General features: G+C 38.3%; 1 protein-coding gene across 10 annotated transcripts in view; it reads left to right on the top strand.

The window, feature by feature from the left end:
- The window catches only part of LOC306846843 (engulfment and cell motility protein 1), a 98,343-nt gene extending 74,333 nt beyond the window's left edge, over positions 1-24,010 (top strand). For all 10 annotated transcript variants that reach the window (XM_079380491.1, XM_079380487.1, XM_079380492.1 and 7 more), the window contains 7 exons: positions 1,978-2,114; positions 13,611-13,774; positions 14,656-14,768; positions 21,002-21,109; positions 21,218-21,300; positions 22,655-22,732; positions 22,845-24,010. In XM_079380491.1, the coding sequence (XP_079236617.1) occupies positions 1,978-2,114; positions 13,611-13,774; positions 14,656-14,768; positions 21,002-21,109; positions 21,218-21,300; positions 22,655-22,732; positions 22,845-23,045 (884 nt within the window). In that variant the 3' untranslated portion in view covers positions 23,046-24,010. The remainder of the gene's footprint in view (positions 1-1,977; positions 2,115-13,610; positions 13,775-14,655; positions 14,769-21,001; positions 21,110-21,217; positions 21,301-22,654; positions 22,733-22,844) is intronic.
- Positions 24,011-24,408: the final 398 nt, after the last annotated feature.

Genomic DNA, 24,408 nt, shown 5'->3' with positions numbered 1-24,408 from the left:
TTAAAGGGATAGTTCACCCAGAAATGAAAATGGTCATCATTTACTCACCATCATGTCATTCAAAATTTCAAGAAATTTCAGTACAGTATACAAACAGTAGAATACAGTAGAAATCAAGGGTAACCAAAGTGGTTTGATAATATTCTACAAATGATCTTCTTTTGTGTTCCACAGAAGAAAGTAAGTCATACATGTTTGGAACAGCATGAGAGTGAGCAAATGATGACAGAATTTAATAGCAGTGCATTTTAGCTCAAAATCATTGCTTTACTGTCAAGTTCCTTTCTACAAAAATGCATTATTAAGTTTATTGTTAAGAATTAAGTCATATTTATCATTATTTGTTTCTGTCCTTTTTATTTATTCATTTATTTACTCCAATTTAAGGCCCTATAACCCAGTAAATCATTCACTAGGAACTCGTGGGCCGGATGGGCCAGATTTGTCCAGGGCCGAATTTTAACCCCAGTCCAGCCCTATATTAAATGTTAAGTGAGACCCAGATCCATTTACATGCATTCATTTAAAAGACGCTTTTATTCAAAGCGACTTAGACGTGAGGGATACAGCAAAGCAAAGGGAGATGAGAAGTTCCAGAACTGCTCAGAAAAGTAAAAATATGGGACACCATGAGACAAAAGAAAGAGAATAAAGCGAGTTTCTCTATATGTAAGAAAGTTTCAAGAGTAATAGTTATAAGTCAAATGTTGACTGAAGAATCATTTTTAGAGAAAGACTTGGGATTCAGCTGTTCTGTTGGGAAGATCCAGACCTGAGACCATAAAGGCCTAGACAGGAAGCTGATATTAAAGAACAAGCAGCGATGAAAGCCAACTATGGTATCGCCTGCATGTGGGCCACTTGAACACACCTCATAGACTATAGCCAATGGCCAACTAGCATGTATGTTCTACACATGCATGAAAGACAAAAGAAGTCTCCATACCAGCAGATGGCAGTAGTCTGGATTCATTGGTTAAAAAAGAGAAACCAGAAGAGCTAGGACTGCAGATATAAAAAAGGAAACAAAGCGTCATTGCTGACCATTTTCACATCTACCTTGATTCCGATAGATGGGTTTATAATATAGTTTCAAGCTGCAAATTGCATTGGCATTGTCAGCCCTTGGTCTTGATAGTTTTACCCTGACTTCTATCACTTTTTGTTTTGTTCTTGTGCACTGGATCTCTAAACTGAACAGCTGAACATGCTCCATTATCCAAACATGCTCAATTTTCCAAAGACACCTCAAAAACTAGGCCGACAGATGCTCAGTGACAGCCTATTATAAAACCCAGACCAGACTGAGATGAATGAAGATGTAATGAAAACCCAAAAAAGGCCACCTTTATGTGATCTTAGGAGGTCTCCAGAACAAGACCACATGTATCACTTGTAACTAGTACAGCATGATGATATTCATTTTTGGTGGGGAACAGAGAGAATGTCTCAAGGGTCTTAGACAAGACATTTTTTTTTTTAGATTACAGGAATTAAGACCAGTGACTGGCTGACAGGGGAATGCAGTTAAAGAATACACAGCTATAAAAATGCCATTTTTAACCAACTGTTCACATTCCCATCAAATGTGTAGGTGTCCTGAGAGCCAAGCGCGTGCTTTCTCTTGCTTGAGAATAATCGTCTGCTCTGCCAAGAGGCTCTTTCAGAGAGATGCATCGTGAGGTAGCACCATTCTTTCCCAGCCATATCTGATGTGTCAGTGCATGAGAAGCCCACATGAGGGCTGGAGCTGGCAAAGAAAGTAGACATGTGAGCCTCCTTAAAAGTTCATGCTCAAAGTCCCTGTTGGAGAGTCAGTCAGAAGTTCCCTTGAGACTCACATACTGATGAACATTAATAAAGGGTGTAGTTTAGTCATGAGATACGGATATTGCTGCTTTACCTGATAAATGAAGGTGGATTGGTGTGCAGCATTTGACAATATAAACACTCACTTTTTCATTTGTTTGTTCACAGCCAGCGAAAACTGCCATGACTTCCACCCGATGTTTTTCACCCATGACCGCTCGTTTGAGGAGTTCTTTTGTATCTGTATCCAACTACTCAACAAAACCTGGAAAGAGATGAGAGCCACTTCTGAAGACTTCAATAAGGTAAGAGCAACCCTTTTGATTGAGACCCCGCACCTGTGTCTAACTCGACTTCGGTCATCCTTTACCTTACTCTGCTTTGCACGTTCACTTTCTCTTGAGTTTTCTGTGTTATACTCTTATCTTACCCTCACATCTTCCTGGTCAACCAATATGGGTTTTTGATTTGCCGATGCTAGGGTTTCATGATACCACAATTTTAGCAGTCAATACCAGTATCCTTAAAATTTGATACCAGTTTTGGAACCATAGCAATATCTATTATGCTAGTGAACACATCCCTAAAATTTGATATTACTCAGATATTTATTCAAAGCTGAAAATAAAAAAATGTTCAAATGCAGTGGCTGGTCTGTCAAAAGATTTTGAAATAGTTTATCGGCCAATTAAGCTTAGTTAATAGACAATTGGTCTATCACTACTTCACACTACTTGGAAAGGCAGGGCTCACTGAAGTTAGTCATTTGCTGGTGAAAATTAACTTTTTTCTGGTAAAAGAAGCGGATGAGATTTGCTAGTGTGTTGTTTGTGTGATTATGATAATCACACAGCAAACTTGTCCCCAAGTTGTAGCATAGGATAAAAGACCATCTCGTGTAAAGCTGTATATTTGAGCTTAATTAAGATTCATGGACATAAAAATTTATTTTTAAAATATCTCCCTGGAGCATGTATCTCTGGACACTGTGATTAAATTCAGCATCCTTTTTGTTTTGCCTCTCGTCTGTATTCCTGCCTCATTATAAATAGGCTTGCTGAAAATAGAGATAAAACTGCTGTTTAATCTGGTGATCAGAACTCCCAATTCTTTCTTTCTGACAGTTGTCTGACAGTGTACACACTTGGATGTAGTCTCTGTCTTCAACTTTGCTAGAGGGATGAAAAGTTGCTGTCAGTAGATTGATTTGTTTCAGTTTCTTTTGATGGTAGCAAGAAGGTTGAGATGGTGAGATGCACAAATAAAAACTTTAGTCCTATCAAGCTCTTGTTTCATATAATGATTTGTGTATTAGTGATTCTTGCCTCTATTGCCTTGGAGCAAAATACAAATTTTGGAAAATACAAAGCAGTGGATCTCTAAATAACAATCCACTTAACCATCAATTCTGACATGAATGGAGTAATAAGACCATCACTATCTTATCAATGGAACATCATCAGCAGAACGACTATCTCAATCCTTTTTTCGCTTTAGAGAAGAAAAAATTAGTGTAACACCTAAATCTCCACATCCATTGAATTTACTTGTCGTGAGTGTGGACACAATCCTGAATGAAAAAGATTAGACCCACCTCTCCACCCACCTTTGTGTGGGAGCTTAATACAGACTTAAAGAGTAATAGCTCTGTTTCATTGCTCAGATGTCACCTTCTCAAGCTGATTTAACTTTAGCTTTGTATAGTATCTTAAAATTTTAAGAGACCGTTGTTAAATACATGTTGGTCTTGTATCCTTCCAGAAAAATAAATAACTCTTTAAGCCTTTAATGCTATAGAATACTTACTTCTAGTAAAGAAGGATAAACTTTATAATACCTCCTCACTCAAGTTTCTATAAGAATATAAAATGATTCCAGCCAGTTTTCTCAGAGGAGGCAAGCCCAGCAGTGCTTTCCCCTAATAAATTGTAGGAGGCAGCATCTTTTTTGCCTCCTTTGAGCTCGTTCTTGTTGAGCTCTTAAAGCATGGCTTGAAGCTAGTTCAACGTTTGCTTTTATTTTATTATATTATTGTTGTTTTTTTTTATTATATATGTATATACATTGAGTGAGAAATAATGTACAAGGGAAACTAAATATAATTTTTTTTACATTGTTTACTGAACAAATTGCTCTCTCTTTAAATAAATTCAATTGCAATTAATAATAAAAATCTACCTCAGCTTATGCTAGGCAGCCCTTTTACAATATTACAATTGTTACAATTAACAACAGAGCCCAAACTTAAATTTAATTACTATTTATTTTTAATAGTGCTGTCAATCGATTCAAAAATTGAATCACAGTCATGGACTGACACGATTAATCGCAAATTTGAAATACTAGGATTTACCTGTAAATGTGTTGAAATAAAGAAATGCATGACAAACTAATTTAAGGAAACAGAAGCTTTCACACCTCTGCCACGTATGAAACATAATCCTTATTATTCTTTTATCATTATTCTTTTGTTTTTATTCAGCCATTATCAGCCTTTATACTGGCAATAAAACATTTACCAAGCCACATCACTTCAATCCCAGTATACATTTACCCAACTATTATCAAAAGTATTTCTAAATAAATACAACAAAACATTTTCTTGCGACCTTACGTGAAGTATTATGACAAAATGCATTATGACGAAGAATTGGACCTAAAAAATAGTGCACTTTTACTCAAAACTCACTTTAAACCACCATCGAGTGTTTGTAATAACTTCCTTTTGCGATCACATGTGGAAATTGATCATTTACTGTTACCCTGGCAACACTGGTTCGCTGTACCCTTATCACACAAATTATAGATAACCTTCTGCACTGCGATGACGGCAGGAAGTTGGGGTCAAACCTTATGAAACGATTAATTTGCGTGAAAAAAATATTAATGCGTTAATTTTTAGATTTAATCGCATTTAACATTGACAGCCCTAATTTTTAAATATACTAATCAACATTCATCTTAAAAAAAAAAATATGCAGTCAGTGCAAATAGCCTTGTGGGCAGCTCGCCGACATACAGCGCCATTGCAATTCGGTGTCCCGAGTTCGAGTCCCGGCTCGCGGACCTTTCCCGATCCCATCCCCTCTCTCTCTCTCCACTTCACTTCCTGTCTAAATTACTGTCCTGTCCTAATAAAAGGCAATAAACGCCAAAAAATATATCTTTAAACATTTTTTTATTATTGAAATATATTCTTTTACACAGTGGCTGTCATAACTGGTTTCATAGCAGATTTATTTAAACATACATTAAATAATTAAGACATCACTAACAGGTAAAGTAAAATGTAAAGACTATATGTCTAATATTTCCCGAAATGCTCTTCTCTAGATTTAATTTCTCTAGCGAACTAACTAGCTGTGGACACTGATGACTTGCCTAAATGAAATGCTACATGGTTGAAACACTGATTGAGCGATTACTTGAGGCATTATATGTTCATTCATGTTTATTTCGTGTTAAGACTAGTAGTAAAGAGAAAGGGATGATCGCGCTCACTTGCGCTCCACGATGCAGTATGAAACGAGCTGTTTATACAGTGATCTGTCTCGCCACATCAAAGAGTGTCAAAACGGCATAGTTTGAATTTCCTGGAAAAAAACGGGCATAATTTAAAAAATAAGACTTTGTTTCTTATCAAAAGTAACAATACATACAACTGGCAGGTCCCATAAATTTCCACTCGTGCAGTAGTTAAAATTTTTGGTAAGAATATGTGTACCGTTACGCCCCTAATATTTATACACACACACATGTAACTGACTGTGGGTTCTGGAACCCCTGTTCTGTAGATGTTACTGTGTCTTTCAGCAGTGTCTGACATAGGAGTTGTTGTCTTTTGTCAAATCCTCCATTTTGTGCTTTTGTCTTGGTGGGTCCAGTCAAACACGCGTCAAAATGATTATGAAGTATTACTGTCATCATACAGCATTGATGGACCTCCACTGTTTTCAGACGACTGCACCTCAGCATCCTCTGCCTCTTCTCACACGTACTCGCATCTGATTTTTTTTGCGCACCTGCTATTTTTTCACCTCCCCCACTGTCTCTCTCTCTCTCTCTCTCTCTTCGCGATAGGCCTGTCACATCCTGTAAATATTGTCTGTCCATCTGTGTGTATGTGTGTGTGAGGTGTGGAGACGAGAAGCGGGAGGCAGGTCTGCTCTCGACGATGCTTGGAGACGAGAAGCGGGAGGCAGGTCTGTTCTCGACGATGCTCCTGGGGCAAAAAAAAAATCTGACAGGCAGTAGTTTGCCTGTTTCCATAGCAACCACATTCTAATTACTCCTGCTCCCACTTCGCCACGACAGCATAGAACAGCTATTGTGTGCGTGTGTGTTTTGGTTCATAAACAGCTGTCTTCTCCACCCAATCAGCTCTGACGAAGGTAGCTACGACACCTGACTTAAAATGGCCACTTCGGTGCATCCAAGCGCAGTAGTAGTGATGTAGTGACTGTTTAAGCTAGCACAACCCCCACCCCTCCCCCTTCCAGTCTTTCCCTCTTCAGACGCCCTCCCTTGTATACAAACCACGTGATCCGTATTGCTGGAACGCCATTGGCTGAAGCAACCGTGGCGTTTGGCCAATCAGGCTTAAGCGCTGAAATGGACATAAACTGAGCTGCTTGGAGATGCTTTCAGACTTTAGAGTGCTGATGGGCATTAACAGCCAGATGAAAGCGACCCTTTGGCTAAAGCTTGGTCTGTTTTCATCTGCACACACACACCCACACAAAGCAACCCGGGAACCATCTGCCACCACTGTTTATCATCCTTCTGGCCATCCGATTGTCCCTGCACTTGGTCAGGGTTCATCTCTGCTACACTGGGTTGGACCAACGTGGAGCCGCGCTCCCAAACATGGAGGTGACAATGCCATGTGAGTATTGCTGAAGAGACCGTGTCGGATGCATGGAGGAATGAAAATGATGAAGGGGCATTTGCAAATTTGTTGTCGGGAAACGAGAGATGAAACAGGCACACAGATGGGGCAGGCTTTGTGTGAAGCTGCTTGTAGTAATCAGGTAAGAGGCAGATTTCAGCTAGCGATTAAAGAGGAAGTGATCCAGAGCGAGCGCTCCAACCTGTGTTCTCCTCCGTAGCCCAGCCCCTCCTTGGGTACTTATTATGAATGAGTGTTTTAATGTGTCGTTTCTCCATCAGTCCTTCTCCGTTGCACATTGACCTCCAGTCGCTCTCGTTGACGTGTGGCTGTTCGTTAATTTAGCATTATTTGTGCATGCATCCCACGTGTAGGAAGATCAACACTGTGTGTTTGGCTTTTTTATATTACTGTTTTTACAAGGAAAGCTTGTATTGAGGTTAATCTCTTTTGTATACGGCCTTGTCCTTTGTGCATTCTTTGTTGGTTCAGTGTTCACAGGATTGACCTTTTGTAGATGATCAAAAAGACAATACATTTCTCCCCGCACTTTTGAATTCTGCGATGGGCTGTCAGCTAGCGCCTAACCTTGATTGATTACGGTAATATCACAGGCAGCTTTTTTTCAAAGCATAAATCTGGAAGATCTCATAAAGTGAATGATGTCTTGAGGTTTTGGTTGGTCATGCTCAGCATCCGCACCCATGCCTCCGGTCCATAATTTCCTACTTCCCCTTGCAAAGATTAAAAATTTTTTATTTAATTTTCCTTCTCTCCTCTTTTTTTCTTTATTCTCTTCTTCTATCCATATTTACTTTCCATCCTCTTTTCTGTGTCTTCTCTTTCCTTCTTACATGCATTCTTCCTATCCTGCTTTACCCCCCCCTTTTCCTTTCTGTCTTTCTGTCCTTCTTCATTGCTTCCTTCACTTCTTTTCCCTTCTTTTCTTACTTCCCTCCTTTCCTTTGCTTAATTTCCTTTCCTCCTTCTCTTCCCTTCCATGCTTACATTTTTTCTTCCTATCCTTCTTCATTCCATTCTATCCTCCTTTATTCCTTTCTTTTTGTCCTTGTCTTCTGTTCACTTCTTACATTCATCCTTCCTATCTTTCTTTCTCCTTTCCTTTCCTTTCCTTTCCTTTCCTTTCCTTTCCTTTCCTTTCCTTTCCTTCTTTTTCTCTTTGTGTTTTTCTTTCTCACACACAAAACCAGCGTTACTCTACACTATGAGCTGAGTCTCCTGAGACCTTAAGTGACCTTAATGCATTGCACGCTTTCAGCATGCTTCATGATGGCCCTTGGTGAAAGAGTTACTCCTGTCTGCTCCTGTCAGTGGTTTGGATGTGTGGCTGGATCCCAAGAGAACTGAGTGCCACCTGTTGTAGAGTACTCCAGGACCTGGGGAAATTTTTGGGATGCTTTTCAAGGACCTGTTATGAAATGTTTCCTTGTCAGAGAGCATTTGCGTGTCTAGACTTTGTGCAATTGGCTTTCTCGGCATCTGTGTGGTAATTCTCTGTACTGTGACAACTATTGGAGGCTACCCACTTATAATGCAACCTAAAACACAGAGCATTCTATGAGAATGTGCTACTATTTTAAAAAAGGCACCATGAGAGGATCAATTTCAAGTAGAGGAAAGGAGAAACAAAGCACTCGGAGGAGCCTGACAGATGTCATCACATTCCAGATGACTGCAGGTTGTATGGTCAAGCAGAGATGCTTAATATCCTGTTACACCAGTAGGTGCCAGGACATGCCTCTCAACACCTCAGCAAGCATCCAACAACCTGCTCCACAACCCAATGTATCCCTAGCCAGGTCAGAAAGAGCGGAAGAGATTCGTTTGACCTACCTGCCTTTTGGTTTCACATTAAATTTGCTCCATCTTTTTAATTTTCATCATCCTTTCATCTCTGAGCAGAGTCTAACCAGAGCATCCTGTGGCATGCAAGACTGCATCTCTCTGTCTTTGCATGCATATGCATACACAGGTGTTTTATCCTTGTCTACTCCACTTGTTATTCATAGGCTTACCCTTAAAAAAATGACTTCAGACTGTACTGCATCTAAATTCATTACATGGTCTTTGCGGTCAGTGTTTCCAGCAAATGATTTTTCCGTTAATGATATCTATTTGTTTTCTTTGAAGTAAAGCCCATTTCTTTGATGTGAATCATTATTAACTGTTATGAAAATCTTTAAGGGGGAGTAAACGGCATAATTAGGATGTCAATTGTGGAATGGATAAATGTCCCTTTTCCTTTTTGTTCCTGATTGCCCCATTGGGTCCACAGACCATAACAAGCAAAGTGAATGTGAAAGAAGGATGACAGAGAAATGTGCAATATATGGTTTCCAGCCTCTATTGTAAATTCGTTTTCTGTTCCTTTCCATTTGAGATTTGAAGTTTATCATCTAAACACTATTTGGGTGGTTGACACGTTGTAAATGATGATAGTCAACTCTTGCAGCTGTAGTAAAGATTTGAGTGTTGATGTGACTTCCTAGGCTAATTAAGCAGCTTTGACTTTGAAGAACTGTGCCAATAGGAAGGTTTTTAGTTTGATCCTAACACCATGTCCTAACCAGACGTGACACTGCGACACGATAAAAGGTCAAGGTCAAGTTTATTATCCCCGAAGGGCAATTTGTTTCACAGCCAGCAGCAAATCATATGCAAACAACAAACAAGAACCACAACACAGAGACAAAAACAATGACTTCCATTAATTATATACATAAAATTATTTGTCATTTAAAAAACCGATGTCAGCTGGTATAAAATCATTTTTAAATCTATTAGTCCTACATAAAGGCAAATAATATCTGCCAGTAGAAGGAAGCAACGTAAAAACATTCTGCAAGGGATGGCTGTGATCATTCATAATTAACTCAGCCTTCTTCAAAGTCCTGGTATCTTTTCCATGTTAATCAGAGTTTTTGTCATAACAAGCCACAATTGAGATACACAACAAGCAATGGAATTCTGTTTTAGACGCTTTCTATTTCTGCAGTGTCATGGCTGTAACAACAACTTACACACTTTGGTGATGATAATAGGTACTTACTATGTACATTATTTGGTTTTAAATGGGTCCAATGTTTGAATATCATGTCGCGTGACCTTTTTAGCCATACTGAAAGTGACTGTGAAAAATTTAATTTAAAATAAACATGAATGTTAAAACTGAACTCTTGTTTGAACAGACAAGTGTATGATAAAGACTGCATCAGAGACACAATATGTATATTTAATAATGTTAAATTTGCTTAATATTTATGAATTAGATTATGTACTTATCCATTTCTCAGTGACTATGGTTTTTGATTGATTTTGTTGCATCTTGTAGCCATGTTGTGTTTGATATGGACCAACATATTGGAATCTTATCACATTGCGTCAGGTTAAGATTGGTTTAGTGTACTGTTGGATCGCAGGATTTGGCAAGTCTGCTGAGACAATGCTGTGGCTTTTGCTACTGTTCGCTTTAGCAATGCATGCAGAATGTTTTAATAAGGCAGTTCCTGTGTATATTATGCATCAAATTGCATACAAAATGTCAGAATCATAAATAAAGATCATCCTTTTCTAGGCTTTGTTTACAGCAAAGCTGCTCATAAACTTATATGTGATTCATCTTCCTAAATCAATAAAAACTCTTCTGATGCGACTGAATAACGGCCTTTGCATAATTACAGGTAGGAAATAAATACGACTATTAATTATGTGCTGGTGTGAAAAACAGAGAGGCATACATGATGGATAGCTGTGCGAAGTTGTAATTAAAATAAGACGGGAGTGATAAATCTCGCTTCCCTGATTGGAAGCAGAGTTTTGATTGGCTGTCTGGACGAGGGAGGTGAGCAAACTGCTGTAGCTGTAAAAAGTTGCTGGTAAACCAACTAGTGGACCACTGCATGCTGCTATGTAATGTTTTTTTGGTTTTGTTTTTTGCAGTGTGCAAAAAAAGTGTAGACATCATTGGGCAATATACATTTTTTACGTCTTAATGCATAAGTATTGCAATGCATAAGCAGTGCATTAAGGTGCAAGGTAAGGTTAAAAATAGTTCACCTTTAACAAAACACATGACTTACGTTGGGTTAGTTCCTTTTGTTTCTTTCTGGTGATGGTTGTTATTTCACATTTGGATGTGCATTGGTTTCAATGCACTGCTTATGATCTGACTGTAAAAAAGACAGGAAAACCTAATGCTCATGATCACTATTTGTCTTACTGACTCAAGTGACAGTCTAGTTTACAGTTGGTGTGTTTGTCTGTTTCTCGTCAACATTTGGCTTGTGTACCACAGCTGTTTGCTTGGAATTTGTTGGACCCTAAAGGACAAATTAGTTTGAAGCGTTAATCAGCCGGAAAATCCTTTTGTTATGTTTTTTTCAGCTGTGCAGCAGCCAGTTTATCGGATATAAAATTATAAAGGGATATAAATATATTTTACAGCACTTGTCTGTAAGGGCCCTAAAATCTGGATTTTTTTTACTTCTGTTTTCTCAGTATAATCCAAGATGGCAGTATACAAAAATCGTGCCGTGTTTTCTGCCATTTTATACTATATATTATATTGCTTGGTGTCATAGCACAACTCTATTCATGGCCTTTAATGACACTGGCACAATCCCACAAGCCCACTCACTTTCCAAAGATATTTCAGAAACACTTTAATATTAAGATTAATCCCTCATTTGTTGTGCTTGAGGGAAGCAATAGATTTGTCCAATGGCGTTGTCGCTTTGTAGCCAAACGCGTTATATTAATACTTTAAGAATATAATAACGGCGCTGATGTATCAATATAAATCAAAATATATAGTCCAATTCAGAATAACAGCCTTAGTCTTAAGAGCGCTTTCAATTTTTCAACTCACAAGTGCACAAACATGCACAAATACACAGACATTCATTCTTCCCCACTGTATGTCACTCTGTATTATCTGCAGGCTGACACACAGTGGGCGAGTGAGTTCTGTACATTTAGATACTCGGAAGTGGAGAGGCGAGAGAAAGACAATAAGGATGGCAGGGCAGTTGAGGACTCGCACACTTCTTAGTGAGGCTGACACACTTAGTGCGTTTGTCTAAAAAAAGGTCCATTTCCGCTTTATTCACAAATATCACCGCCCACCACATCAGCAGCTGAAATTCCACTGTTCCCCCATATCACTTCATCCTCACGAATAAAAGGTCTGATTCTATTTCAGCCATCACGACTTGATTTAAAGATGCTGATAAAAGGAAGCGAGAGAGCGCCTTGGATTAATTAATTCTGAACCGTGAAAAATTGGCAAATGTGCTCAGAAAATTGCTTCCCCCGCCATAAGGGATTGTTTCAAGTGGAGACATTCGGTTCTTCATCCCCCACCTGCAGCTGTTTAAACCCCCTCCCCTTTAAACACTACTGTGCTGTTTGAATGGAGCTGTCTCGGTTTATTCCTCCAGCAATCATTCCTCTCATTCTTCAAGCACGGACATATCAGCCTAGTGATTTGGAAGGGGGCCCTGACCTTGGCCCAGTCTTATCACTAATTAAACCTCATCTAATCCTGCTGCAGGAGCCAGCGGCACCTGCTTCTCTGGATGTCTGGGATGCGTGAATGGCAACTAGACTCGGTTCCAGCTTCCTAACTCATCCGTCACTGTGCTCCCCAGCTAATCACAGCATATGATCTGTAGCCCAAGGCTTGGTGCGTACACCACAACCCTCTGTTTGTGATTTCGAGCTGTGCGTTATTCAGGCATCACCGGGAAAGCTGTGGCTCTATGGCAGCTGGGCGTTTCTGTATCCAAGGTTGAAGGAAATCTGTCTGCTTTTGCTGCATATGGATGAATTTTTGTGTCATAGTCCATTGCTGGCTGTTCTTCTGTTTGTTTGCATTTGATTCTTCGTCAAACAGCAATCCCCAAGATGGTTGTCATGACTCTGCTTGGCTAGCCTCCTCATATCTCCACACGAAGAGCTTCTTCACAACTTCTGTGTGCTTTTTAGTAGTGGCACGAATGCCTGTGAAACAAACAAGCTTCAAGACTTGCCTACTTTTGATATTATAATGTTTTTACCTAACCCTGTAGTCACTGGATCAGCCCCAAGTGGTGCGCTTGATGTGGAATTGTGTTCGAGAACATCCATAATATCCCATGTACTGTTAGTTATTTCATAAATCTGAAGGGTTTGGTTGAACTGTGCTGAGATTCAGAGAAAACTGAGTTTGAAAACTGATTTTAGGTTCATCACAATTCAAACCAAGACTCTGAAGCAATTTTGCTCAGTTATATTGTTGGCAATTACTGTTTTGCCTGTTGTAGGACAGTAATTAAAGAAGCATTAGGGAGTCTCGTTTAAGATGCATGTACAGTAGTGTCTTGGGTAGGTATTAACTGATCTTTTTTCAAGGATGTATTGTATCGACAGTTTTAGAAGCTTCTCATTTGGAGTTTAATGAGTGTGTGAATGGCTGTCCAGGTGCTTGACAGTAATGTGATTATGCACAACATATTATAAATGATTTAGTACGAAAGAGATTGCTAATAACATTAATGTACTGAATTAAATGTACCTGTTTATGTGTGTGCATTTTGGTGGCAGTGCTCATTAATTGTACACCCAAGCCTCTTCTTTTTATATATAAATGTTGTGATTTCTCTATTCTCTTTTCATGCAGCATTCACTCTTTTCCTCATCCAGCTTTAAAATTTTTCCTTGTTTATTCTGAAAACTTTTCTCTGTGAATGTAGCCTGTACATTACCAGTCAAAATCTCTACAAGAATAAGTGTAAGGTTTTTAAAATCATGATCATAAGAAAAGTTTGTGCTCTTATGTCAATTATACTCACCTTGTGCTGTCATAATGGTGAACTGTTTCTGTTCTGATGAATTCTGTTTGTATGTGCTACAGGTGATGCAGGTGGTGAAGGAACAGATCACTCGTGCTCTCACGATCAAGCCTAACTCTCTGGACCAGTTTAAAAGTCGTCTGCAAAATCTGAGCTACACTGAGATCCTCAAATTGCGCCAATCTGAAAGGATGAACCAGGAGGATTTCCAATCTCGGCCCATCCTGTGAGTCACTGGAAACTCTTCAATTTTTTGAAACACTCATTACCCATAATCAGACTCACTCAGTTTTGGTCCATGTGCACTGCACCTGTGTCCCACTCATGATTGAAAACAAGCCTTTAAATGCAATTTCCTCTGAAATTGCAATGGCAATGAAGATAACATTAGCTCATAACTCGTTAAACTAAGAGGAGACTCCATTAAATCAATTACCCATTGCATTACAGTAGCGTCATTTGAGCTGGAATGTACAATCTCACAGAACAGTCTGTAACATCCACATGGTATACAACAGTCGAATGGAAGTGTCCGTGTTGAACTTCCAGAGTTTGTGAACTGAAATGTTGAAAATTTCATCTATTGTTCAGTCTGTTCACGATAACAGGAATATCAATTTGTCAGCTTGGTTTTTGACGGTATACACAAGGTTTCCACACTTTTTATTAAGGTTTCCACCATTAGTATTATTAACAGGCATGTTTTAAAATAATGTTGGACACAACATTTTTGTAATCCCTGGCAAAATTAAATGTAAAAAATGTAAAACCCAGATAAGCCAATCTGTTTTCACAGAATGTGAGCAAACATTTTCTTATGAATTACTTAATAACTAAACAACATTAGAGAGGCCTTTAAATGCAAATTAATATTCCAAAATTCTGTTTTAGATCTAAAGCAGCACAGTAAATTTGACAGTAGATTTATCAAAACAACAAAATTTAAGGAAGTTTGTCTGGCCCTTACTGACTTGCAGAACAAAGATATGTCTAAAGACCAATTCTGTATGTGATTTTATGAATTATGTTTTTGAGTCTTTTGTGTAAACTGCCAGTAAAGGAGGGTACTTTAAACTGCGTTTGTGTGATCCTTTGATGTTTCTCCAGGGAGCTTAGGGAGAAAATCCAGCCAGAGATCATGGAGTTGATCAAACAGCAACGCCTCAATCGTTTGTGTGAGGGCACCTGCTTCAGGAAGATCAGCAGCCGAAGGAGACAGGGTAAGAATCACACACACTTGAACATAAGGGTGATAGTTATTTTTCTTCTTTTTTGGAAAAGGCTTCTATAGATTATTAAAATGTTCTTCACACTAAGAAAAAAATAGTTCTTTTAAGAACTTTTCACTCAAAGGTTCTTTGGGGAACCAAAACTGGTTCTTCTATGGCATCGCTCTGAAAACCCCCTTTTGGAACCTTTATTTTTAAGAGTGTGGGCTACTTCTCATTTAGATTGGAGATCTTTATTGGTCAAATTTTTTTCATATGCATTTCAGTAATCTCTTAGTATAGTAACATAAAAATAAAATGTCTCACATGATAGCTTTTATCCAACTATCTTACTTAAACACTCTGAAATTTATACGCCCTATGAATACTTTTATGAGTGCTATTATTAAACCGACAGCATGATTTAGCAAGTGTGAAAAATAGCCTTGTCTGTTGCTGAGAGAGCGGAAGTAAGGAGCCAATTTCAAACAAGCGCTGAGTGGTGGGAGTTATAGAGCTTACGCCGCAGATTGGAGAGTTGAAAGATCGTCAAATGTAATATCGCTTTTTACACGGGCTGGCTGAAGAGGAGGGCTGTTTGCTGAGCTCAGAGGGATGCTTTATCATTTAGCCTGGATAAATTAACACTCTTCACACTTCTACAGGATTAGATGATTCTGAGACTAGACACCTTGACTGTCTTTTGCTATACGTCTGCCTGCCTCTTTCTTTCTTTCTTTCTTTCTTTCTTTCTTTCTTTCTTCTTTTCTCTCTCTTAGGGTCCCCAATTTCTCACTGAATCTCTCATCCTTGCATTTTCTCTCTTTTTTTAATTCATTTGATTTTTCACACTTTGCCTGTTTCATTGCCATCATTTTCTTTTATTATGAACCTCGTTGGTGTGAATGAAAATTTTTTGCTCACAATCAACTATTCTATTATCTTCCAAAGGCTAAGTGGCACTAAACATGACTTGCATGGTACCCTCTGATAATTTAAATGACTTAACACATGTGATAAGTCATTATTTTTCAGTGGTTTCTGTGGCTCATGTTGCCTCAGTACAAAAAGATTAAGCGGAGTTCAGCTTTGTACAGTAAAATGCTGTGACTACCAAGAGTTCAGACAGGGAAGCTCTTGTAAACAGAGTTGCAATCAGATAAAATCAGGGTTGGGAATTTTCGGATGTTAAAATTTTCAGTCATACTTTATATTAGGTGGCCTTAACTACTATGTACTTACATCAAAAAATAAGTACAATGTACTTATTGTGGTCATATAGTATTGCAAAACACTTTTGCTGCCACTGAGGTGGGATATGGGTAAGGTTAGGGACAGGTTTGGTGGTATGGGTAGGTTTAAGGGTGGGTTAAGGTGTAAGGGATGGGTCAACAGTGTAATTATAAATGTAATTACATAAATTAATTACAGATGTAATTACATATAGGTATTTTTTAAAAATATAAGTACAATGTAAAAACATGTATATACACAATCATTACATTGTACTAAATTATTAATTTAAATGTAAGTACATAGTAGTTAAGGCCACCTAATATAAAGTGGGACCAAATTTTCTGCTTCCAAACTAAAGTATTCCAGTTATGCTGCATTCCAGGAAACTCAGAATTCCATTTTATTATTTTCACTTCCACTTAAAATAACCAAATGGAATGGCACTTGATCTCGAGCATCATAACGGTGGTTATTTTCAAGTAGGAAGTGAAAAATTCCAAATTCCAAGTTGTCTAGAATGTAGGATTGAATAATTATGGTGGCTTCATGTGGTTGGGGATTCCTGTGGGGAACCTCATTCAACAATCAATGAAATGTAGAACCTATATCTTAACCTGCATCTCCAGTAAGAAGGAATGCCCACCAATAGTTCAGTGACTCATTCTTGTCATATGTCCCATATGAAATGGCATTGAATATTTACCTTTGCCCATGTCCAAATTTGTGGTATACTATTTTTCATAACAGAGATACAGGTTCTGTATTTCATAAAATGTTATAATAACTAGGGTTGGGAATCGAAATTCAATTCCAATTCCAGAATCTGATAATTCAGGTCAGGAATCGGATACTTGTTGTAAAATAAAAATTTAAATTCCGCCTATCAATTCCTGTGTGCATCTTTTTTTTTTTTTTTTAGTTGGTGAAAATGAGCTGTTAAAAATGTATTTGTCTTTGAAGAGATCCGTTCAAATACACCGATTCATCCAGTAATGAAACAAGTAAATCTTGAGTGAGTCATTGAATCATTCCATTCATAAATTCCATGAGATTTAGTTTAGTTGTCGAATGTTTTTTCTTCAGAATTGTGAGAGAACTACAACCTCCATTAAAAAAGCCTCAATTTATCTTGAATCATGCATTTTCACACTATTTTGCACACAAACAGCTTTTAAACAAATATATAGTTCAGTCATGAAACTCTAGATGGCGCAGGCTGACGGGTTGTTAACATAACTGATGATATCAGAGAGTTAAACGACTTGGCACAAGCTGATTGGTTCATGCTGCATGTGCAGCCAATGAGCTTACTGGCTTGCATTTATATGGCTGGCTAGCATTCACTTGAGATTCTTGCAGCGCGCTTTCAGAGTTTCTCTGAAACCCTCCACCTTCCCCAGCTCCACCTGTGTAGATCTGCTATGGGTTATTTTATATGCTATTTGTGCAGCAACAGTATGTCTTAAATACTCATGGCACCGTATCGCCATATGCATTGGCAGTAGCAAGTTCCTGTACTTGCTTACAGCCAGTGTTGGGCTGTAGTTAAATTACTTATCCACTGAAAAAGTAAAGTAAGGGATTACTGTTCATTTTTAGGTAATTTAATTACAGTTACTTATAAAGTACTTGTATTACATAAAGTAAATAATTTCAACAGTTCTAAAATCAATATTGAATTTGAAATCTAAATTTACCGTCTAAAGATAAAACTGAATGCAGCGTCTTTAACCCTGCGCACACCAGCTCGTTCACTTTCAGATTTTCCTGATTCACAGAGAAACCTTAAATACTCAGATACATATAAAACTAAATCAATAGAATCTAAAAATCTTGAAGTGTCTACTTTTAAATGAACGAATTCAAATCAAAAACTAATATTTTTGATTATGTAAACCCTATGAAAGTAAAGCGAGACCAGTCTTTCCCATATCTGAAAGCTTGAAATTTCTACTTTTAAATGAATGAATTCAAACCGAAAAATGAATATTCCTGATTATGTAATCCGTATGAATGAGAGGTACAGTCTTTTCTGTATCTGAAAGCTTGAAGTGTCTACTTTTAAATGAACGAATTCAAATCAAAGACTAATATTTCTGATTATGTAATCCATTTGAAACTAAAGCGAGTTACAGTCTTTCCCGTATCTGAAAGCCTGAAGTGTCTACTTTTAAATGAACGAATTCAAATCGAAAACGAATGTTATGTGATTGTAATCCGTATGAAACTGAGGGTACAGTCTTTCCCGTATCTGAGCTCATTATATGCAGTCACCTGCGTGCAAACGCCCTCACCTAGATACAAAAAAAATATATATTTTTTTTATTTTTTTTAAAGTATCAAGATTCATCTAATTTTCATCATTTTTGAAAGAAGACCTACTATGAGGAATTTACCTCATAAGAACAGTGCGATCTGACATGGCTTTATTCAGCAGAGAAGATCATTTGTCATTTAATCTTACCTACATTAGTCAATGTGTTGTTTTTACATAAACCTGTACGGATTTTACTAGTTGGGCTATTCCTGAACATCTTGCCAAACTGAAATGTATTGTTTAACTTTTAAGCTTTTTTGTTATTCAGATATTTTGCAGAGTATTTCTATTTGTTAACCAAAGAAGGTTAAATTTTTTATAAAAAAGTTTAAGTATTAGTTGTTTTAAAGCTAAAAGGCTAAACTATTCTATGTTTGAATCAAATTGAAAGAACGAAGAGTTTAATTTCTATTAAGACAGTGCTTGAAGTGGAAAAAAGGAAGTGCCAGTACTCACCCACCCCCCCAAATTATTTATTTATATTAAATAAATAGGTACTTTTTAATAATTCACAATGTATGTATAGTGCCACAATCAATCAATCAATAATTAAAAGTTTTCAATACAAATTAGCACAAGTCAAGCTGCAATACCAAACAGGGCCAAAGACCACTAAATCGCCTGCCTTTAATATACGGATCAATTCAGAATCCCTAAATCTCTGACCACCGCATAATCAGCATTCATTATAAAATACTCTTGCTTTTAAACCAAATACACGCTGAAAATAATAATTTTACTGACATCTGGACGTAAGTCACTATTCTCTCCGTAATCGCTGATGAAATCGGCCGTGTTTTCTCTGCATTAGCGCTGTTTTGAGCTTACTGTTTGAATTCGTTCTCTGGATCCTTGGATTTTCCAGGAGTTTACGGTTTAAAATGATGTGATTGCAAAAGCCTGCTTCTTTTCATTTTAAGATATGATTTTCGTTATAAAGTACTGATTCAAATTAGTAATCAATAATTAATTATTATTCTATTACTACGCGCGCCTCCCCTGACATGCTCTCGCGCACCACACAATGAAGTAGACCGAATCTGTTTGCGTTCATTCACGTGATTGGTTGAGATGAGAGGTGATCCCACCTGGGCAGTGTGATTTACATAGTTTCTATATCATTTCTATTCATATATGGGATCATATAGCCTAATCACCCAGACCCTGACGATTTTACTCATGTCCGAAGTGCCGGTACGCACAAAAAAGTGCATGTACTCTAAAGGCTAAAATCTGGAAGTGCCGGTACTGCGTAGCAGTGCGTACCGGCCCACTTCAAGCACTATATTAAGATTTATATGGATTTTAAGATGTTGCCTAATTAGCGATTTGAATAATTAAGTTACTTATTGAGTAACTAAGTTACTTTTCAGACAGAGTAATTAGTAAAGTAATTTAAAAACAATATTGAAGTAATTAGTAACTGTAATTAATTACTTTTTGAAAGTAACTTACCCAACACTGCTTGCAGCAGCAGCGTAGTAGCAGATCTATTCCGCCAAGACCAAATATATTAACATTGTCATATCCATCATGAGTTGTCATGATTGAAATCCAGTTTTTATGTAGCCTGCCGATTTTCAGCAGCTAAATGTTTTACAAAAAGATACACAGAATAAATGTTTCATATCTAAATGTTTGACTTCATTTTTTTAGCACATTGGGATCAAAACTGGAAATCGATAAGAATTGGAATCGATAAGTAGAATCGGAATTGGAATTCATAAAATTCAAACAATACTTGTCAGTCAAGTCTGAATCATATTTCAATGGCTTGCTTCATGACATTCAGCAGGTATATTCTGCTCCCTAATACAATCTTTACAATGAGGTTCCCCACAGAAAGCACCAACCACATGAAGCCACCACAATTCAAATATCTTACTTTCTCATGACCCTGCTTCCATACTGTGTCCAACTTAAGGTTGTTGAGATTTTAAGTTCTTAGTCCTTGATTCAGGTTTAAGTGCATGTATGAAAGAGCACTAGTGTTCATCAGGCAACTCGTAAATAAAAATGACTTATTTCCCGATCTAATTCGTTCCCTCTGTCTCTTGACTTGTGTATGTCATCAATTAGAATAGAAAGTCAGTAAAGCCATCTTCAAAGGAAGCCCATTTTTCATCATGCACGTGGCACTGCATGCATATTAAACCATTCTGCACATATCTGTTCTGACATCTCAGAATGGGCTCACAGATGGCTGTTGGCTGTAGTATCTGCTGGTTGTTCAATGCACATTTGTATTGGTGGATAAACAGCCTATTGAGCTGGTTTGTTAATAAGCTGAAGGTATAGAAAGTGTGCAGTGATCAAGCTGTTTACTGCACACTCCTTATCTCTTTGGGTTTGTGTATATGCAGCCTGTGAAGTGCCACCCTGCAGGACACTCTTTCATCCCAATGTTTTTTATTCTGCCAAACTGCTATTCCCAGTAATTAGGATTTGGATTCAGGCACCAGGGTCGAGTGCCAGCCATGGCCTTCTAGGCTATATGCGAGCAGTCCTGGCAGTGTCTACTTACGGTGTGGCACAGGAAGTGTCAGGAAGGGATTGGGAGACAATTTGCCAGTCACGGCTTTGCCCAGTCTGCAAGAAAAAGCCAAAGAATATTAAGCATTGTACTAGAACGAAAGGCAACTTGTTAGCTTTACATTGCAGAAGGCTGACCCACTGTTATGCTTCTTTACAGACAAGTTCTGGTACTGTCGACTGTCGCCCAATCATAAAGTTCTCCACTATGGGGATCTGGAGGAGAGCCCTCAGGGAGAGGTACCACATGATTCCCTACAGGACAAACGTGAGTACAGTCTGAATTCTGACCACGGAGTAGTTGCGTCATTTTATATAGATGGGATTGAGACAACCACACCTTGTCTTATTAATTTTTCTTTGCTTTCTGTGGCAGTTCCTGTAGCTGATATCAAAGCTGTTGTCACTGGTAAAGACTGTCCACACATAAAGGAAAAGGGAGCTCTGAAGCAGAACAAGGTGAGTCATTTTGTGTGTGCTTGATGACAGAGAGCAAAAAATGCTCTTGAATATCAAAAGATCAAATTTTTCTTTTGATGCACTGGTGTGTGGCTTGGTGACAAAGGATGCATTAGTTATGCCTTGTAGCTCTGTGAGTAATGATACATCAGTTCACTTCAGTTTCAAAGTCACCCTTTCTTCTTCCCACAGAACAAAGCAGGCAATGTCAAATTTATGCCACAACTGTAAAAAAAAATGACTCCCTGTTGACGAAATTGATTAAACTTGAGGATAGGATATCAAGTAAAACTGGAACCTTCTGGCATAGCCAAAAGGTTGTTGGATCCCCCTAGTACTGATGACACTGACTCTAAAAATAATAATGTGCATCAACATTGGTTTTTTGTCTTTTCTTTAAGCAAGAATTATCTTAAAGGGTTAGTGCACCCAAAAATGAAAATTAGCCTGTTTTACTCACCCTCGAGGCATCCTAGGTGTATATTACTTTCTTCTTTCAGACGAATCCAATCGGAGTTATATTAAAAATTGTTTAATATTTCAACTTCAGAAGAAGAGACTTCTGTTTCTATTGTCTCGATTGTCTCTAATCTCATCTCTGCGCAGAATAACGGGAAGATGCTGTGGGCAGAATGTGAGGGGTCAGAAATGTTTGTCTGCTCTCATTTTGGATGTGATGATGTAGCTCTCATCCAATGATCCTTCAAGCCATTTGGATGATTCAATTTCATCCTGTTTTTTTTAGGTTAGTTGACCCAAATAAGACAATTAGAGATGATGTGAGGGCAGATTCTGTAAAGGCTGAGAAGCACTGCACCAGTAATGCCTGTGGTAAACTCAATGTTTGCCACAAAATACATCCTTTTCTGTGCTTTATCATCTTATTTACCATCCTAAACAGGTCTATAGACAGGTCAGGTGGTCTGAAAAGTGTTAATAAGATCTGGGTTTTATACATTAAAAATGTGCCACAGAGAGAATTAGTTTGTTGGCCAATTGAACCTCCTCTTACTTGAATTGGGGAATGTTTGCTTGCATGTCCATAATTTTGAAAGGGTAGTTACCAGACGCAATTGCACTGGATACTTTGCCTGACAGCTACCCCATGTATTTTCAGTGTATTTTGTTACTTCAAGCATTGATGTACTTCCTGTGCTGATCATCCTACTGCTGTCTCTTGGTGCCTGGCAGGAGAGGCCCATATACATACACACACACACACACCAGATTGGACCATCTGCTGTTGTAATATGTTCGGAGAAGATCTGCAAAAGTCACGCAATAGGAGGCACACAAACACAGCATAGCCCCATTAGCATTTGACAGACGGTGTCAATTCTCTTTCCTTCTTTAGGAGGTGCTGGAGCTGGCTTTCTCTGTCCTCTACGAATCTGATGAGTATCTAAACTTCATTGCCCCTGACAAGCATGAGGTGAGCAAATGCCAACAGCAAGCTGCAAAGTTGTAGCTGTTCTCCCTCTTTGGTGTGATTCAGACTTTGTGCATGCTGTGGTTTAATGTCATGTTTTCTGGCCAATTTTCAGTACTGCGTGTGGACAGATGGGCTGAATGCACTGCTGGGGAAGGAGATGACCAGTGAGTTCACTCGCTCAGACATGGACACTCTTCTCAACATGGAGATGAAGCTCCGCCTCCTGGACCTGGAGAACATCCAAATCCCTGAAGTTCCTCCCCCGATCCCCAAAGAGCCGAGCAATTATGACTTTGTTTATGATTGCAACTAATCTCCTTTCACTGGACTGACTGATTTTTCCTAAATGCATACTGGAAGAAGGATTTTACAAAAAGTTACAGAAAAGAAAAAACAGACATCTCTTTCCTGCTAAAACTTGGCTCTCTAGTGCGCCTCATCACAATGGATTTGCTGAACTTAATGGACTTGGCTTGCACGGCCTATGAACCATCTGGTGTGGTTGAAGAACCACCACCACAAACTGGTCCTCAGGTCCTAAACCACTCTAGTCCTGTCGCAGTCATTTCCTGACATCTCTTTGAATGGTTACATTCCTTACACAGCCCACCTGCTCTTGCTTAAAAAATGGTTATGTGTCAAGAATTTTTGTCCCATCATAATTTCTGGCTGTTCGGAGTGGGATGCTCCCTGTAGAGTGTGCAAAAAGTGTAGCGGATTGTGGCATGTAGCACTCACTGTAGTGTGTTTCTCACTCCAACAAGCGGCAGCTATATTGCTAGCAAAGTCCAAGTTTGTTCTTAATGATTTCTCCAAGTATCCCATTCATGCCTCTTCTACTGTAGACTGTTAAATTAAATTGGCAGCTTCATGCAAGAGGTTGCCTCTTTTGTCTTAAACCATACCTGCTTTGCGCATACATTATCATTGTCTGACTATAACACAGGCATGTAGATATAGCTCTTTCCTTCACTTGACATCAACCAGGCTCATGGCAGACTGCTGTAACATTCCAAAGCAATATTGAGCTTCTGTTTTTGTAAGCTGGTATAAACTTTTGTGATATTCGTGATTGCTGCCAAGTAGTCAGTATTATACATTTGGTGTATGTTTATTAAGGAATTTTATTTTCAGGGCCGTCAAATTTCATTCGAACTTTCATGATTAATTTAAGATTGTGGGTATTATGATTTATGATTTTTTTTTCACCCCTCATGTTTGTTATAGGTTTCAGAACGCAACATCCTGCTGTTTACATTAAAGATTGATTCCAGTTCAGTTTTTTGTTTCATAATTTCTTTATTATGTGGTCTTTACATTACCTAATAGTCTTTTGGTGTCCAATCCTGCTCCAAAACACCTGCCTGGAAGTTTAGACTTTTCCTGAAGACCTTGATTAGCTGGTTTAAATGTGTTCAGAGCTAAACTCTGCAGGAAGGTGGCCCTCCAGTACCAGGACTGGACACTCCTTATTACTATGGATTGTATATTTTGCGTAAAATATACTTTATGATTTTGTGGGAACCACCGTCAATGAGTGGTGGTATCCAGAAGACACGTATACCCTTTTTTCCTCTCCTATTACACAACTAAGAAAGCAGATTGCTTCCCACAAACAAAAATACTGGCCATTGCAGCCTTCTGGCTTAAATGATTGACTCTGAGCTGACTCATGG

The sequence above is a fragment of the Barbus barbus genome, assembly GCF_936440315.1.
Source record: "Barbus barbus genome assembly, chromosome: 27".
Lineage (NCBI taxonomy): Eukaryota > Metazoa > Chordata > Actinopteri > Cypriniformes > Cyprinidae > Barbus > Barbus barbus.
The sequence above is the reverse complement of the archived record's forward strand: the minus strand, read 5'-3'. Positions and strand labels throughout refer to the sequence as shown.